General features: G+C 36.3%; 1 protein-coding gene across 5 annotated transcripts in view; it reads left to right on the forward strand.

Annotated features, from left to right (window-relative positions):
* LOC115217328 (epidermal growth factor receptor kinase substrate 8) overlaps positions 1 to 16,888 on the forward strand; it is a 191,568-nt gene that overhangs the window by 127,972 nt on the left and 46,708 nt on the right. For all 5 annotated transcript variants that reach the window (XM_036507451.1, XM_029786983.2, XM_029786984.2 and 2 more), the window contains 8 exons: positions 1,346 to 1,510; positions 2,751 to 2,815; positions 4,296 to 4,384; positions 6,763 to 6,830; positions 10,005 to 10,140; positions 11,802 to 11,890; positions 15,183 to 15,421; positions 16,710 to 16,839. In XM_036507451.1, the coding sequence (XP_036363344.1) occupies positions 1,346 to 1,510; positions 2,751 to 2,815; positions 4,296 to 4,384; positions 6,763 to 6,830; positions 10,005 to 10,140; positions 11,802 to 11,890; positions 15,183 to 15,421; positions 16,710 to 16,839 (981 nt within the window). The remainder of the gene's footprint in view (positions 1 to 1,345; positions 1,511 to 2,750; positions 2,816 to 4,295; positions 4,385 to 6,762; positions 6,831 to 10,004; positions 10,141 to 11,801; positions 11,891 to 15,182; positions 15,422 to 16,709; positions 16,840 to 16,888) is intronic.

A 16,888-nucleotide genomic window follows, 5' to 3' on the forward strand; every position in this document is an offset into this window, starting at 1 on the left:
TAAAACATTAATAACTAAAAATGGAAAAAATAAATAGGAAACAAATAAGCAAAAAATAGATTATTAATTATTAGGTGTACTTCTTTTAATTCTTTGAAGCATAGTGGTTATATAGTGATTTTGCATTTCTTTATGCAGTCCTTTGCATTTTTATTGAGCTCTTCAAGGCCTTTTGAGCTGCAGGGATTGGGCTGTAGCATGCAGACAAAGTAGTCTTCCATAGTATGGTCTGTTTGTCCACATTCACAGATAGCTGGGCCAGTCTTGTAGTCTCCATTTGATTAAAGCAATTTTTGATTATCCTCAGGTAGTTGAGTGTCTTTCACTGCTTCCATAGTGCTTCTGAACCAGGAAGGTGGTCTTCAGCAGGAGTAATTCCTGTCTTGATTGAAGGAGGTCTATTTTCAAGCTTTCCCACCCAAAGTTGGAGTCTGGTTCTTTCTTGTGATTTTGTTAGGATTTGGACATTGCTGAAAAAGCTTCTTGACTTCAGTTGTTGGTCAGGAGGTTGACATCCATGGAGGAGGTGGCATTCATTACTAGTAGCCTTTGTCATTTCATCATTGACTGGACACTTCTGTCTGATATCAGCAAGGGCAATACCAGTGAGAAGGAGCTGGTTGTTGGTGTTGGTGGGGGTTTAATGCAACCAGTGATAGACAGTAAACGTTTTTCGACACTGGGTCAAGTTTTTTAGTATGAGCATGATCTCTCCCAGACAGGGCATGCAGACACCACAGAGGGATAGCACAAGATTAAATCAGTAGGTCTCAATGCAGTATTAAAAAAAAAAAACTAGGGGCAATAAACTAAAACCATAATTTCACATTCAAGGAACACAATATAAAAGAAAGTGTCAACAACAAATAAAAAAACTCAGAATATTAGATGAATTAATCAGGGTAAAAAAACTCCTTCGGTCATGAATGACCATGGTATTGCACCTAGAAAATTACCCTCATAGTACAATGTTTACGCAAAGTTGTTTATGCAAGACCAGCAGTCACCCATGCATACCAGCCTCCCCTCTTCATGCCACTGATGTTATCCAAGGGAAAGGCAAAGGCCGACACAACTTGGCACCAGAGACATCATAATTCCTTTGCACAGCTGAGTGAACTGGAGCAACATGAAATAGTGTCTTGCTCAAGAATACACAGCCCAGTCTGGGAATTGAACTCACTACCTCGTGATTGTGAGCCTGACACTCTAACCACTGAGCCATGTACCTTCACAATTAATCAATTGCTAAATTAAATACTTAATTTCTCATAAATTAAATTTATATTTTTAAAAATATTTTTTATTCTCTTTTCTTTTCGTTCTCGTGTTTTTAAATATTTAGAGCATGCTGGATTGCTTTCCTTTACCAAACATCTACAACCCTTTTGCAATAACTAAATCAGAGAAATGTGATGTTTACAATAACTTGGTGGTGTTGAGTGTTATTGACAACACTAAAAGAGATAATCAGCCTCAGATGCACATCTTTCTCGCTGGATCAATTCCGGTAAGTAACAATTTTGCTCCCTTCTCAACGCCTTGTATAAAGTCACTACACACTCTCTCTCTCTCTCTGCTACGTCACCTACTCAGTCAAGAGAGGCTTTTTTCTTTGTCTTGCAAATTACTTGGTGACCTTACTAGTGCTGGTGTCCTGAAAAAAGCACCCTGTACCTGCTGTAAAGTGGTTGGCATTAGTAAAGATATCCAGCCATAGAAATCATTCCAAAGCAGACCCTACAGCTCAACGCAGTCCTCCAGCTTGTCAGTTCCCGGTGAACCACTCAACATTCACCTGCATGGAAGAAGTGTGTTAAATGGTGATAATGGTATGTGTGCTTTTGTGTATGTTTGTGTTTGTTTTATGTGTGTTTTGTGTATGTGTATATTAGAGTGCTTGTACTTAAATATATTCACATACATGGCAGTTCATTCACAATACTTCAAAATAATGGAAATATTGGTTTGATCCTGCTGTGCATCTTAGGTCAAATAAGTGCATTTGACTATAATCTCTGCTTGAGCTAAGTGTCTATGTCTATCCTTGGGTTGTTCCAAGTCATATGTGTGAAACTGAGTAGATGGAAACTGGGTAGAATGTTTTAGGAACGACATCCAACCATAGAAGCCATAGCAAAACAGACAATGGTGCCTGGTGCAGTCCTTGGCCTTACCAGCTCTTGTCAAACCATCTAACCCATGCTAGCATGGAAAACAAATGTTAAATGATTATGATAGTTACAATGATGATGTGTGTATGTATGTATGTATGTATATATATATATATAATATATATATATATATATATATATATATATATATATATTTGTATGTATGTATGTATAAATGTGTGTATGTATATGTACTTTATATATATTTGTATGTATATATAAATGTATGTATATTATATACGTACATATGTGTGTGAAGTACCAGTCAAATACTGTGGTTGATAATATCCACTAATCCTCATCTGTTGAAATTGTTGGCCTTGTGTCTAAATCAGAAACCATTATTAATATCAGCATTAAGGTGGCAAGCTGGTGGAATCATTTGCATTTTATTCATCTTTATGTTCTGAGTTCAAATTCTTCTGAGGTTGACTTTGCCTTTCTTCCTTTTGCGGTTAATAAAATAAGTACAAGTTGAGCACTGGGGTCAATGTAATTGACTCACCCACTCCCTAAAATTGCTGGCTTTGTACAAAATTTGAAACTATTTTCAATATCGGCATCATTTCTTTACAGGCTCAAGATATTGTTGATGAAATTTTGAATGCAAAAGCTGGCCGTCCTCCTACCAGTCGTTTCAAGTAAGGATTGAAGTTGCTTTCTATTTGTTGCTGTTTTTATCCCAGGGCTGCTATTATCAAGCAAACCTATATAAATGATTTGTTGACAGTGATGGAATGTTTGCAGTTAACTTACTCCCTCCATCAAATTGATATTGCTTGTACAGGTGTGCTATGTGTCACATGTCAGATGTCAAAGTGATCTGAGAGCAATATGAAATGATGTTCTGCTCATGAACACAGTGCATTGCCCCATCTGGGAATCAAACCCACTATCTTGCAATTTTATCTGTAACACCCTAACTACTAGGCCACATGTCTTTATGCTGTAGAATATTTTAAAGTACATTATGGTGATTTGGTTGCCATTTTAACATGCAATGTGACCATGTAAAGGCTCCTTCATTGAATAATTTAGTCAGAGTCCACTCTGTTGCAAACATTTAGATCAGATCTTCCACCTAATCTTGGAGTCCATTCAATAAAGATCATGATTACTAGTTTTTTATCTTTGTGTAATCTATAACATTAAAAAAAAAATGATAATCAAATAACTATTGTCATGGTACATCAGAAATTTAGATCACAATCTTTGGTAAAATATAAACAAAGAATAATCTTAGCTTATCTCAGAGATTAGTCAAGTCAGCCCTCAAACAAAGCTGTGATCAAAAGTGTTCCAACTGTAACTTTTTAAGGTTTTAAATCTGTATACAGGTTTACCTTATCTGTTTGTTATTGATTTTTTTAAAAGACATTTTCATTTGTGGAAGATTTTGTTTCTGTTACTAGCATTTCTTACTGTGATAAGAAAACCTTTGTCATTAGCTTCAATCTTGTTAGATGTCAAGGAATGCTGTTAGGGGCTGAAGCCTTTAATGTTTTCTAAGAATCACTTCTTTGTCTGAAGAAGATAGCCTGTGAATATGACCCAATCCATATTTTTTCAGACACTTTATACGAGTGAGAAGTTAAACCATTGTATTAATTGTTTAGTTTAAATTTTTGCTGCTTCATACTTGGAGAGGTGAATACTTGAAGCTCATGTTGGGTGAGATGTTGGTTAGCACTTGGAAGGAGATGTTTTATATCTGTGTTACTATATTTACATCTCTGTATGAAGGGGTGCTGAAAAGTTCCTGGCTTTGTGTAAAAGAAAATACTAGAGGATCAGTTAATAATGATTTTATTTGACATATTTCCCTCTCAGAGTCACACACTTATTGCAGTGGTCCTTCGGTTTTTTCAAGCCCTGTAATAGAACTCAGAAGGTTGGGCCTCCAACCAGGCCTCTTGCAATACCCTTAAATCCAGGAACTTTTCAGTACCCCCTTGTATAATTAAAAATTCACTGTGCTGCTATGGTTACATAAGTTTATCAGATTGTAGGTTTATATTTGTGTTAGTATGGTTATATGTGTGTATCTTAATTAAAGTTTACTATCTGTGTTACTATGGTTACATATGTTTGTCTCATTTGAGGTTTATACCTTTGTTACAGTAACAAACTCATACCACCACCACCCACTCAGCCTGCTCCAGAACCACCAAATTTTATGAATGCCAAATCTAGCTTTGTTCCCACACCAGGTAATTATTTCATTACTTGTTTCATGGTATTGCCTGGGTAGCCAGGACTGAGACAGAATAATTGAATGATGTTGGAATGATCAAACTGGTTGTTGATTGAAATAACTGGTTGTTCATTGAAAAGTGTTTGAAAAAAGTTTTTGTGGGTGGTTGGGTCATATATGTATGTATGGATGATGTTTGTTTGTTGTAGTGTTTTGTTACAGAGTATTTAGTTGTGATTTATATTTCTTTACACATGTGTCTATATGTATGTATGCACACACACACACATGCTCATACATACACACATACATATTTGTAAAGAAATATAAATCACAACTAAATATTCTACAACAATATACTAGGATGAGAAAATGCAATTTATTCACTATAAATAACAACAAACAACAAAAATAAAACAACAGTTGTAGTAATGGGTTTCCTCCAGGATTCGAAACCCTAACTTCAAACTACTTCACAATTACACCTTGTACTTTCTTAGCACTAGTTACTGATGTCATCCTAAGCTTAACCAATTAAATTTTTTACTAGTCGAAACTGAACTTTCAGGAAGAAAAATTTAAAAAAAAACCCATTTAGCTGAGCAAGATAAGTGACTTCTTGACAGAATCAACCAACTGGACAGCTGGACAATTGTCAGACAGAAACATGTTATCAAAACAGCTGATAAAACAGATGATTTCACCAGGAAGTCAACCAACCAGAACGCTGGCCTACTACTAAACCAAAGTATGTAACCAGAACATCTGAGAAAGGAGTGACATATTCAGGCAGTCAGCTAACCAAAATGCTGGACTATGGGCAGACAAATATAAGTGACATCATTAAGCTTATAACCAATCAGAACTTGAACCTATATCTTAAAAAGCTTTCTTTCTCTCTTTCATATATATATATATATATATATATATATGAAATACAAAACATCCAGACAGATGATACCAAGAAAACAAGGATGGGTCATTCGGAGTTTTCTATCCTCAGTCGAGTTCCAGATTATCTTTGCAATTTCAACTGGTTATACTCAAGATTGCTCCAATCTGGCCAGCCTCAAGGAAAAACTAAGCTAAGAGCATTAGATTCCTTGGAAGAAAGCGGTGAATGTATATGAAAACAGGTGTCTTTCGACTAAGGACAAATTAAATTAAGCTGGCATATGTGGAAGTAAAGCTTTATGGCAGGGTCATAAGATTTAACAGGTACAGGGAGGAATATAGATGTTGCATGGATGGTAGTTGAACCAAGAAAGAAAGGTCAGGTGTGTATATGTTTTTGTGTGTGTGTGTGTGTGTGTCTATATGTATATGTTTTTGTGTGTGTGTGTTTATATATGTATATATTTTTGCATGTGTATGTATGTATATATGTATGTGTATATGTATTTTAATTCTATATCTTTTGTTAGAGATTTCTTAACCACATGTGTATAGAACAGATCTGCCATCAATCACAGTATATTACTGTTTTTCTTTCCACTGACCAAACACATGTAGAGCAGGTCTGTAATTGACTGCAATATATTTCTGGTATTTATTCCAATGAGAAGTGCAGAGGAATAGTCACAGCTGCATTCTGACCATGTCTACCAGGTGCAGCATTTACCCATTATTTAAACATAGGTCAGTTGAGAAAAGATTAAAGGCTATATTGCAAGCAAAGGGTGGCCATTTTGAATCATTAGATATGCGTAAAATATTGTCAGTAAAATATAACAGTCAACTTGTAAAATTTCATTAACTAGAATGTACAAATTCTGCTGATATAGACTAGACGGTGGAGAGAATACATGTACAGACTGTCACACTGCACCTTGTACAACTAGTCGTTGCATGTTTGAGTGTAGTTTTCAGCTGGGTACAAGCGGTATATATATGTGGGCCAATAGATCTGTAGGTCATACATAGCTACAGGGAGTTGCTGCATAACAACAACACATACCTATTTTATTGACCATAAAACAACAAAAAAAAGCATTTTCTGTCTCTTTGAAATTGGAACACATAACATAAAGAGGAATAGTTAAAACTGCCATTCCATTTTCCTTATAATTTTCAGTGTATTTTAAAATATTTTTTAACTCTTTAGTATTCAGGTTATTCTATCAAATACAATACCTTTTTATTCATATTCCTTTGAATTAATCATGCATTATCTTATAGCTTTGAGATTTCAGTGATGTGATGGCTTACTTTTAGAATGACATTGTAGGGTAGGTGTGAGAGACCAGATCTAGCCTGTTTGAACATAAAACAGGGAGAATATGGCTGGTTTAAATGCTAAAGAGTTGAAAAAGTTAATTTGCACCATCTTTATATCTTGTTAATCGTATAAACATATAATCCTACTTGATTACTATTTACTAATTTCTATTATAGACAGAACACTGAGTTCCAGTCTGACTGGGCCAAATCTATTGAAAAATGAGAATTCAGAACGAGATGGGGTGAGTTTTCCTTTCCTTTTTGAGACATACTTTGAACAATTATCTCCTTGAAGTACATTTCAATTTATAACTAGGTTCATAGATCACTTAACTGCAAATCAATTGATCCTCTGATCAACTGGTCTCCAGATTAGCAATACCACTGGTCCATAGATCTAGTAGTTCACAGATCAACTAGTTTACCAATTCAGTGGACTATGGATCTAAAGGCCTACTAATCCAGTGATTTGCAGATCCACTGGCTCACAGGTTTAGAGATGCAATCATTCACAGTTCCACTTGTCCACACATCCATGGATACACTGGTCTGTCCTGAAGTTTACCACATTTTCAAAGAAACATTTAAGAATTGATGTTTCTGCAATGAATTTTCAGATGTTTATTAACTAGCAGTATAGCCCGCTGTTGCTTGGGTTTGTTTTTTAGTTGCACTTAAAATGGCAGACTTTGATGTCATGCTAACAAAGTTTTGACATAGTTTCAATCTTTTTTGAAAAGTAAAACTTTTGCATTATGTAGCTTGTTATTCTCTTTAAGTGGACATTTTTCTGTTTGAAATACATCGAAAAATGGCGATACAGCAGTAAAAAAATCGTAAAAAATTGGGATTTTCATAGATGTAAATAATTTTTGGTCTTAACATGGTCCGATTTGGATTTTTTCTTCTATGGAATGAAGAGCAAGCCTTCTTCTATCATACTCTCAATTTTGGTCAACTTGCGCCGCAGAGTCTCGGAAGTGATAGTGTTAGTTGAAGGCTACCAAACGTACCACACACACACACACACAGACAATTTCAGCTTTATTTGTATAGATTAATTAATTAATTAATTAATATTCTCTTGGCTGAAATATCTCTAAGTTCAGCTCTTGGAAAATATGGATGATTAAGGGCTGAAAGTATAACTGAGACATGGATGTTCTGTTAGAACAAACTATCCTTTGGTTCTAATAGAACATTCATGTTTAAACAGAACATCTAACTGAACATCCATGTTCATGTGGGCATAAATATTACCTCTCCGTATTAATGCTGCCTCTGTTGCTTATATATATTTTGAAAGTATAACATGGTCTACTAAATAAGACTAAAGAGTAACATGTAAGATTATAACTTATAAGATTATTTCACCACATGGTTAGTGTTGGTATTTCAATATTTACAACTACAGTGTTTCAGTTGGCTTGACCCTTGATCATCATCAGGTGTCTTATTTCTGGTTGTTATACAGTGCCAGATACCATATATATTCAATGCCAATGAAATATGTACAGGCTTCAAAGGCATTGTGGGTAAGAATGTTATTACCTTTTGTTTAGAAATAAATATCCTTATTTTGAATTTAGTGTGTTCTTATGCTCTGTACATATCCAAGAATAAGACACCTGATGACAAACAGAACTCAAACCATGGTATTATAATTGGTCTTGATCCTTTGAAGCCATTAGGCGAGAGATTATTGTGGTTTCTGTGGCATTTAAGCAACAGAGTACAACATTGTTCCCACCCTTATGGGACACCAGTCTATTACAGGGTTAACCCTTCCACAAGCTGGTGGTGGTGGTGGGCTGAAGCAATGTGTAAAGAAGCACCTTGTTCAAGAAACAACTTGCAATCCAGTCTGATTATTGAACCTGTAATCTGATGCTCAGCATTCAAATCGTATACATTGTGTAGAGGTAAATTCAGCTCTGAAGATAAGGTTACTAGTTTGGAAAGTTATCTTACCATTTTTGTTATCGAACCAAATTCGACGACTGGCACCCATACCAACCTCCCTTCATTGGACACTAAACTCTTCTTGCAAAGACCTGTTGGGGCAAGTGAAATCGAAATTGAACCAAATTCGATGACTGGTACCTGTGTCAGTGGAGCACTAACAGCTCCATCCAAGCGGGATCACTGCCCGAGTGGCTGTCTGGCTTCTGTGCTGGTGGCACATAAAAAGCACCATTTGAGCATGATTGTTACCAGCGTCGTCTTACTGGCACTTGTGCTGGTGGCACATGAACAAAACATTTGAGTGAGGTTGTTGCCAGTGCCGCTGGACTGACTCCTGTGCAGGTGACACGTAAAAACCACCGAGTGTGGCCATTGTCAGTACCACCAGACTGGCCCTCGTGCTGGTGGCATGTAAAATCACCCACTGCACTCTTGGAGCAGTTGGCATTAGGAAGGGCATCCAGCTGTAGAAATCTGCCAGATCAGATTGGAGCCTGGTGCAGCCATCTGGTTCGCCAGTCCTCAGTCAAATCGTCCACTAGCATGGATATTAAATGATGATGATTTCTGTTGAAATACACTACCTTTGTGTGAATTAATCCTGAATGAAATGAAAGATTTGGTAAAATAACTTGGTCATTATTAATCTACTGTAAAGCAGCAAGATGGCAGAATCATTAACATGCCAAACAAAATGCTTAGTAGCATTTCATCCACTTTTATGTTCTGAGTGCAAATTCCATGGAGGTCATCTTTGCTGTTCATCCTTGGGGAGTCAATAAAATTGATACCCCTTCGGTCATGACTGACTGTGAGATTGCACCTAGAAAGTTACCCTCCTAGGCACAAGTCTGGGCTAGGTTGTTTATGGAAGACCAGCAGTCGCCCATGCATACCGGCCTCCTCTCTCCACGCCACCAGTGTTATCCAAGGGAAAGGCAACAGCAGATACAGCTTGGCACCTGTGACATCGCAGCTCTGGAGCAATGTGAAATCAAGTGCTTGCTCAAGAACACAACACGCAGCCCAGTCTGGGATTCAAACTCACAACCTCACTATTGTAAGCTCGATGCACTAACCACTGAGCCATGCGCCTTCACTAAAATAAAATGAATACCAATACGTCAGTAAAATAGATACCAGTTAAATACTGGGGTCAATGTAACTGACTTCCTTTACCCTCAAAATCTGCTGGTTCTATATAAAAATTGGAAACCTTTATTAACCTGGTACTTGGAACATAAATTTACATACAATTTTGTTGGAAGATTTTAATATAGCTCACTTCAAAGCAGGAGGTTTAATAGGTCCAAGGGTGGTTGCTGGTGGGTTGGTAACAAAAGGGTTAATAAATCATTTTGGACATTTAAACATTTGATATTAAGAAATGAAAGGTATTTAGTAAATTTATATATTGTAATCATTTGGAGTTATTTATTGAAATTCTTCAGCAATTGTTGAATCACTGCTTTGATGATATTGAGAAGTTTGTGGCCCGGCTACAAAAGGCTGCAGAGTCCTACAAGGAACTGGAAAGGTTGAAGAAAGATAAAGGAGGGAAAGAAAAAAGAGGACGACAAGAAATGGGTGAGTGTGTGTTCTACTGTTTTGCACTACTTTACATTCACTCTACTGCATGATTGAGTTACACTTGTGATAAATTGTCTGCTACATCACACACTTTGCGCTATGTTACTTGTGACAAAATATACAATTTGGTTGGTATCAGTGTTTTCTTCATATCATATTCTTGCCTGTTATGCTATTTGTTCTTTGTCACATTTCACAGTTTAATGCTATTGTGTCACATTGTCTGCATTGTGATTACCCCTACCATGTTATAAGTTTGTACTGTGTCACATTTTAATGTATGTTATTGTACCACTGTATTGTGTAATAGATTTGATGGTGTTGTGTCAGTATCTTTCATGTGCCATTCTCTGCCCTGTCACATTGTTTATATTGTTAAAATTTACATTGTTTTTTCTACAAACTTTTGCCATGTTAGACTGTTTGTATTGTGTCACACTTTACACTTTGACTGCATTATGTTACACTCTTTGCATTGTGTTACACTTTTCTGTGTGTTACACTTTTCTGTGTGTTACACTTACATCATTAAGAGAAGTTATGATTTGAATGGATATATATATATATATATATATATATGTGACCATGTGTGTATCGTTGGCGATTTTTTTTTTCCTCCGTCTCCCCTTCCTTGGATCTTTCCTTTTCCTATGTTTCTGATGAAGAGCTCCTCTCGAAACATTAGATTCTCCTTTCTTTCCTTTCCTGAGTGTCCAATAACACTATACTTGTTCCACACCCTCATGTTGTTGTGTTTTCTCTTTGTGTTTTCACGTTTGGATTAACTATATATATATATATATATATATATATATATACACACACACATATATATATATATAATATGGGTGGCTAATTAGCAATTTTACAACCCAAAGGCAAAAATATATACGTCACTAAAGTGAACAAGGGCAGCCTTCACAATGATTGCCTTGAAGCCACTTCAATAGCAGGTGAACAAGAAGGAATGCACTTACTAATATCTCACATGCAGCTGGCTCCTAATAACTCCAACCTTCATTTTCAAATTTGTTCTGTTCCCTGTAAGGCTGTCCTACTCTCTGACAGTAAATAAAGCACAGGGACAACATTTAACAAAACTGTAAATAATAAACGTTTAATCAATACATATAAATAAGTTTTATCATTTTAGTACATTTTTCATTTCCTTAAGCTATAAACTACTTCATATCTGTCAAATGTATTACATGGAGGTAGTTAAGCAATACCTTATTAAATGACAAGGTATCAAAAGAATTTTTTGAAACTCTTTCCTTGTGTTTAATATACTAACAATGTTTTCAAATGTGCTGATTTATACTATGAGTCCTGCTAGTATGATAGTATTGTGTCACAGTCTTTGTAGTGTGATTCCCACCTCCTTTGTATTGTGTCACCTAATTGTCACACTTTTACTATATTAGTATTGTTTTTGTTTCTATACTAGAAATCACTAGTTTTCATATATTCTGCGAGTATGGGAGTCAACTGTGGACATATTTTTAGTTAATTCTGGCTTCATCAACAAATCTTAGCTGTTGCTACACCTGTTCTAAGTTAGCCTTGTGTCTAAGTAGGAAACCGTTATTTAAATTATGATCAATATTGACGTGTTATATTCATTTGCTCAAACATTTTCATTTCTATTCTCATTACAGAAGAAAAACTGACAATGAGTGCTCTACCACCCAAGCCACAAGATTTTGTGGATATATTTCAAAAGTTCAAATTGTCCTTCAACTTATTGGTAAGGCTTTTCTTGGTGCTTTATTTCCTAGTTTTGTTAATTTCTTCTATTTTTTCTTTCTTTTACTTTCATCAACCTTTTTCTTCCTTCTCATTTTTTTAAAAATTCTTGCTTCAATTGTCCATCTTCTTGCTGTTGTTGACCAAGAAGAGTGTAGTAAAGAGCTAAACTGAATACCTTTCAGTTTTTAGTCTTATACTACAGGAAATCAACCTTTTTTTTTTCATTAGTCTCTAATCAATAAAGTGAGTAAAAGTCATATACTAGTATTGTTTGAATCAATTCCCTTACAAATCTCACCTTGTGCATAAATCAAAAACCATTTTTTCTAGTTGTTATTTAGCTTTGCCTTTCATAAACTTTAGAAGCAAAGTGCCAGTTAAATATTGGGGTCCTAGTCCATCCATAAAACTTGTGGTTTCAAAATTTCTAGTCTTTTGACATTGTTAGATATCATTATTACATGATATAGCGGCAATGGAAGTTAAAATTCCATTAAGCAGTTCACATTTTTGTGGCATTCCCTTGACAAGTAGAAATAAGGTATTTACCATGAATCCAACATGCATGGAACAGTGAGTGACAAACATGAATGTTTTGAATCTACTACAAGATCTGGACATCTGGTAGCTGATGGAAGGTATTGTCTTTGTGAGAGGGGACACAATCTTGGACCTTTTTAAGTAATTCCAGGAAAACTAATCTGGAATTAATGTAGAAGCCTTGATCTAGGTAATTGTATGCAGTTTTTTCAGTAGCTTTTTGCTCCACTATTTCCATCAACATTTTGTTCAACTCTTTAATCTCAAATATGGCAATATTAATACAGATATTATCAGTTTGAGATAAACACTACAGACTTGCCTAAGATGTGTACAGAATGACAAGATCATTCTGCAGGTACTCATTTTACAAGAGTGCATTGCCTGTACAATTGTTTTGAAAAGCTGTCCATCAAGTCTGTTGTGAGCATCTCCCTATTACTTTTCTTTGGTTGTTTTCCTCTGATAGCTCTGGCAAAAGCAAGTGTATTATAGACATGATTGAAAAGATTGTAGGCAGACATTTTTCATTATAGCCAAGCTGTCATCAGTCCTGCTTGGAGAGGGAGGTGATTGGAGTTGCTGCCCTTCACTCCATTCATTGAGGTGTGAATGTGAGTGGTAAAACTGGCCTATGTGAGTGAACATAAATTCAGGGTGTGCCTGTAAGCCAGAGTATACAGCTGGGAGATGTCATTTGTCCTTAGGTGTCAAGTTAATCCTGGATCAGTGGTTTTCCATCATCATCAAGGTGATGAGCTGGCAGAATTGTTAGCATGCTGGGCAAAATGCTTAGCAGCATTTTTTCTGTCTTTGTATTCTGGGCTCGAATTCCACTAAAGTTGACTTTACTTTCATCCTTTCGGGGTCAATGAAATAAGTACCAGATCAGTACTGGATTGATGTAATTGACTGGCCCCCACCCTGCAAATTTCATCCTTTTGCTTATAGTAGAAAGGATTGTTGTTGTTGTTATTATTATTATTATTCTATGTTTGACTTTTGCTTTACATTTGCACAAGCTGGCTCCAAGTCTCACCCAGAGACCTCAAGAGACAACAAGTTGGAAGTTCGGGTTGGTGTTTTGCCCAGGGTGCCATATATTTGGTTTTGTACTTAGTGTTGTACTAATGAATGTGTAAAAAAAACCATACGAAAATTATGTTTGTTTTAAAACTTGAGATTACATGGAAAGTATTTTGCGTAGGATATGAGCAGTTCCCATGAGCACCATCTTTTGAATTTCTGCCATTTTTGGGTTTCCTGGTATCTGAGTTAGGTAACAATCAGCCCCTTTTGCTATCATTCCCAGGGCACCTATGACAACAGGTATTGTTTTAGTCTTCAGGTTCCACATTTTGCTGATTTCTATTTCCAGATCTTTATATTTGCTCAGTTTCGGGTAGGTCTTGACAGATACGTTTTTATCGATTGGGACAGTCATATCAATGAGGAGGCATGTTTTTTGTCTGAAGTCTTTTACTATGATGTCTGGCCTATTTGCATCTGTCTTTCTGTCAGTTTGAATGGTGAAGTTCCAGAGGAGTGAGATGTGGTCATTTTCAAGCACTGGAGGTGGTTTGTGTTCCCACCATTTTTTATCATGGGGCAAGTCCAGGCTTTTGCAAATTACCCAGTGAATATATTGTGCAGCTCTATCATGCCTGTTGAGTTACTCTAAGGCAACGAGCCGGCAGAATTGTTTGCACATCAGGAAAAATGCTTAGAGGCATTTCTTTTGAGTTTAAATTCTGCTGAGTTAGAATAGTTGGAATGCTGGACAAAATTATTATTATTATTATTATTATTATTATTATTATTAAGATGGTGAGCTGACAGAATCATTAGCACGCTGGATGAATGCTTAGCGGTATTTTGCCCATTGCTATGTTCTGAGTTCAAATTCCACTGTGGTTGACTTTGCCTTTCATCCTTTCAAGGTCATTAAATTAAGAACCAGTGAAACACCCGGGTCGATGTAATCGACTATCCTCCTCCCCCAAAATTTCAGGCCTTGTGCTTATAGTAGAAAGGATTATTATTGTTAAGGCAGCAAGCTGGCAGAATTGTTAAGGCACTAGACAAAATGCTTAGTAGCATTTCTTCTGGCTTTACATTCTGAGTTCAAATGTTGCCAAGGTTGACTTTGCCTTTCATCCTTTTGGGGCCAGTAAAATAAAGTACCAGTTAAGCACTGGGGTTGATATAATGACTAAACTCCTTTCTCAGAATTCAGGCTTTGTACCTTAAATTGTTTGGTAGGATTGTAGAGCATTGACCAAAATGTAATGCATTGCAGTAGTTAATTCACTATTTTCCTCTCATTCTGGTCTAATGACCCTCCGTGTTTGTTTTCATTTGGTTTCCTTGTATGTCACCACTGTCATGTTTTTGTCCCCAACATTGACCCTCCATAAGTGCTAAATTTTATTTTAGAATTTATGGAAGCAACTGTTTTTGAAAACTCATATTGTCGTTGAATGTTCAAAATGAGGAATAGATAGACAGCCAACAACTGATGACAGGTCCTTTCTCTGTGTTTACTTGTCCTGTTCTCCATTTTTTCTCGTTGTTTACATATTTAATTCGTTTGTTTACATATTTCATGTTTGAACTGTTGGTGATGTTCTGTACACATATATGCATGCATGCATATATATATATATATATATTATTTTCTATTTATTATAACTTTACCTGTTTTTTACTCATAATAAAGTAGCTTTCTTCTTTCATTGTTTCTGCTGCAGGCTAAGCTAAAAGGTCACATCCATGACCCAAATGCACCAGAACTTGTGCATTTCATTTTCACACCCCTCAGCCTCATCTATGAGGCAAGTCGAGATCCAACCCATGGTAACCGTAATTTAGCTGCCAATGTTTATTCTCCAATGCTCACTGCTGAAGCAAAAGAACTGCTACTGAACTGCTTGACATCTAAAGAGGTAGACTTGTGGATGTCTTTTGGAGAAGGATGGACTACAAGCCGGTAATGCTTGATTTTACTTTATTTATTGTATATTTACATGTTCAGATTTGGTTGTGTGGTTTAAAAAGTTCATGTCCTGACAATGTGGTTTTAGGTTCAATCTCACTAGATGCATATGTGTATATCTGTGTGTGTGTATGTATGTACGTGTGTATATATATATATATATAAGTGCAGGAGTGGCTGTGTGGTAAGTAGCTTGCTTAACAACCACATGGTTTCAGGTTCAGTTCCACTGCATGGCACTTTGTGCAAGTGTTTTCTACTAGCTTTGTGATTAGATTTGGTAGATGGAAACTGAAAGCTACCCATCATATATATATATATATATATATATATATATATATATATATATATGTTTGTGTGTCTGTGTTTGTCCCACCCAACATCGCTTGATAACTGATGCTGGTGCGTTTATGTCCCAATAACTAGTGGTTCAGCAAAAGATACCATTAGAATAAGTACTAGGCTTACAAAGAATAAGTCCTGGGGATAATTTGCTCGACTAAAAAAGACAGTGCCCCAGAATGGCTGCAGTCAAATGATTGAAACAAGTGAAAGAGTAAAAGAGAATATAAAAGGTAAAGACCCCCTACTTCACTCATGAATGACTGTGGGATTGCTCTTACAGAGTTCCCCTCCAAGGCATAAGTCCGGGCAAGGTTGTTTATTGTTTAAGGGAGATCAACAGTCACCCATGCATACCACCTTCCCCTCTCCACGCCTCTGAAGTTATCCAAGGGAAAGCAAAGGCTGATACAGTTTGGCACCAATGATGTCGCAACTCATTTCTAGAGCTGAGTCAGTTAGAGCAACATGAAATAAAGTTTCTTGCTCAAGAACATAACACACAGCCTGGTCTGCTCAAGAACATAACACACTACCTAATTGGTTTTGAGCCTGATGCTCTAATCACTGAGCCATGCACCTTCAAAACTGGGAAAAAACTTTTGGCATGGATAAAATAATATTTTTTGGTCAGCCTGAAGCTCTAGCAGAATATACTTGCCCAAGGTGTCATGCAGAGGGACTGAACTCAGAGCCATTTGGTTGTGAAGCAAGCTTCTTACCATGCTGGCATGCCTGCACACGCATGCACACACACACACACACACACACAGAGTGTAATTTAAACATTAAATCGCATGAAATATATCCAGTATTTAGGACTCCATGTGTATACCTGTTTGTGTTAGTGTATATGTATTATCATTATTATTATGAGTCCAGAGTTTCACAGAAAATAATGCAGAAAATGAAAGAAAACATTTCTTATATTTTATTTCAGGGAAGATTACAAAGGATACGTACCACCATACACACCTCGTTTCTACAATGGCTGGCACCCAGCACCATCAGCAGATGACTATGCACCACCACAACAACAACAAGGAGTACCGAAGATCCAAACACCAGGGGTATGTTTACATTTATTTTTCTTTGCAGCTGTTCTTTATAAGCAATCAT

Source organism: Octopus sinensis, linkage group LG11 (genome assembly GCF_006345805.1).
Source record: "Octopus sinensis linkage group LG11, ASM634580v1, whole genome shotgun sequence".
In the NCBI taxonomy this organism is placed as follows: Eukaryota; Metazoa; Mollusca; class Cephalopoda; order Octopoda; family Octopodidae; genus Octopus; species Octopus sinensis.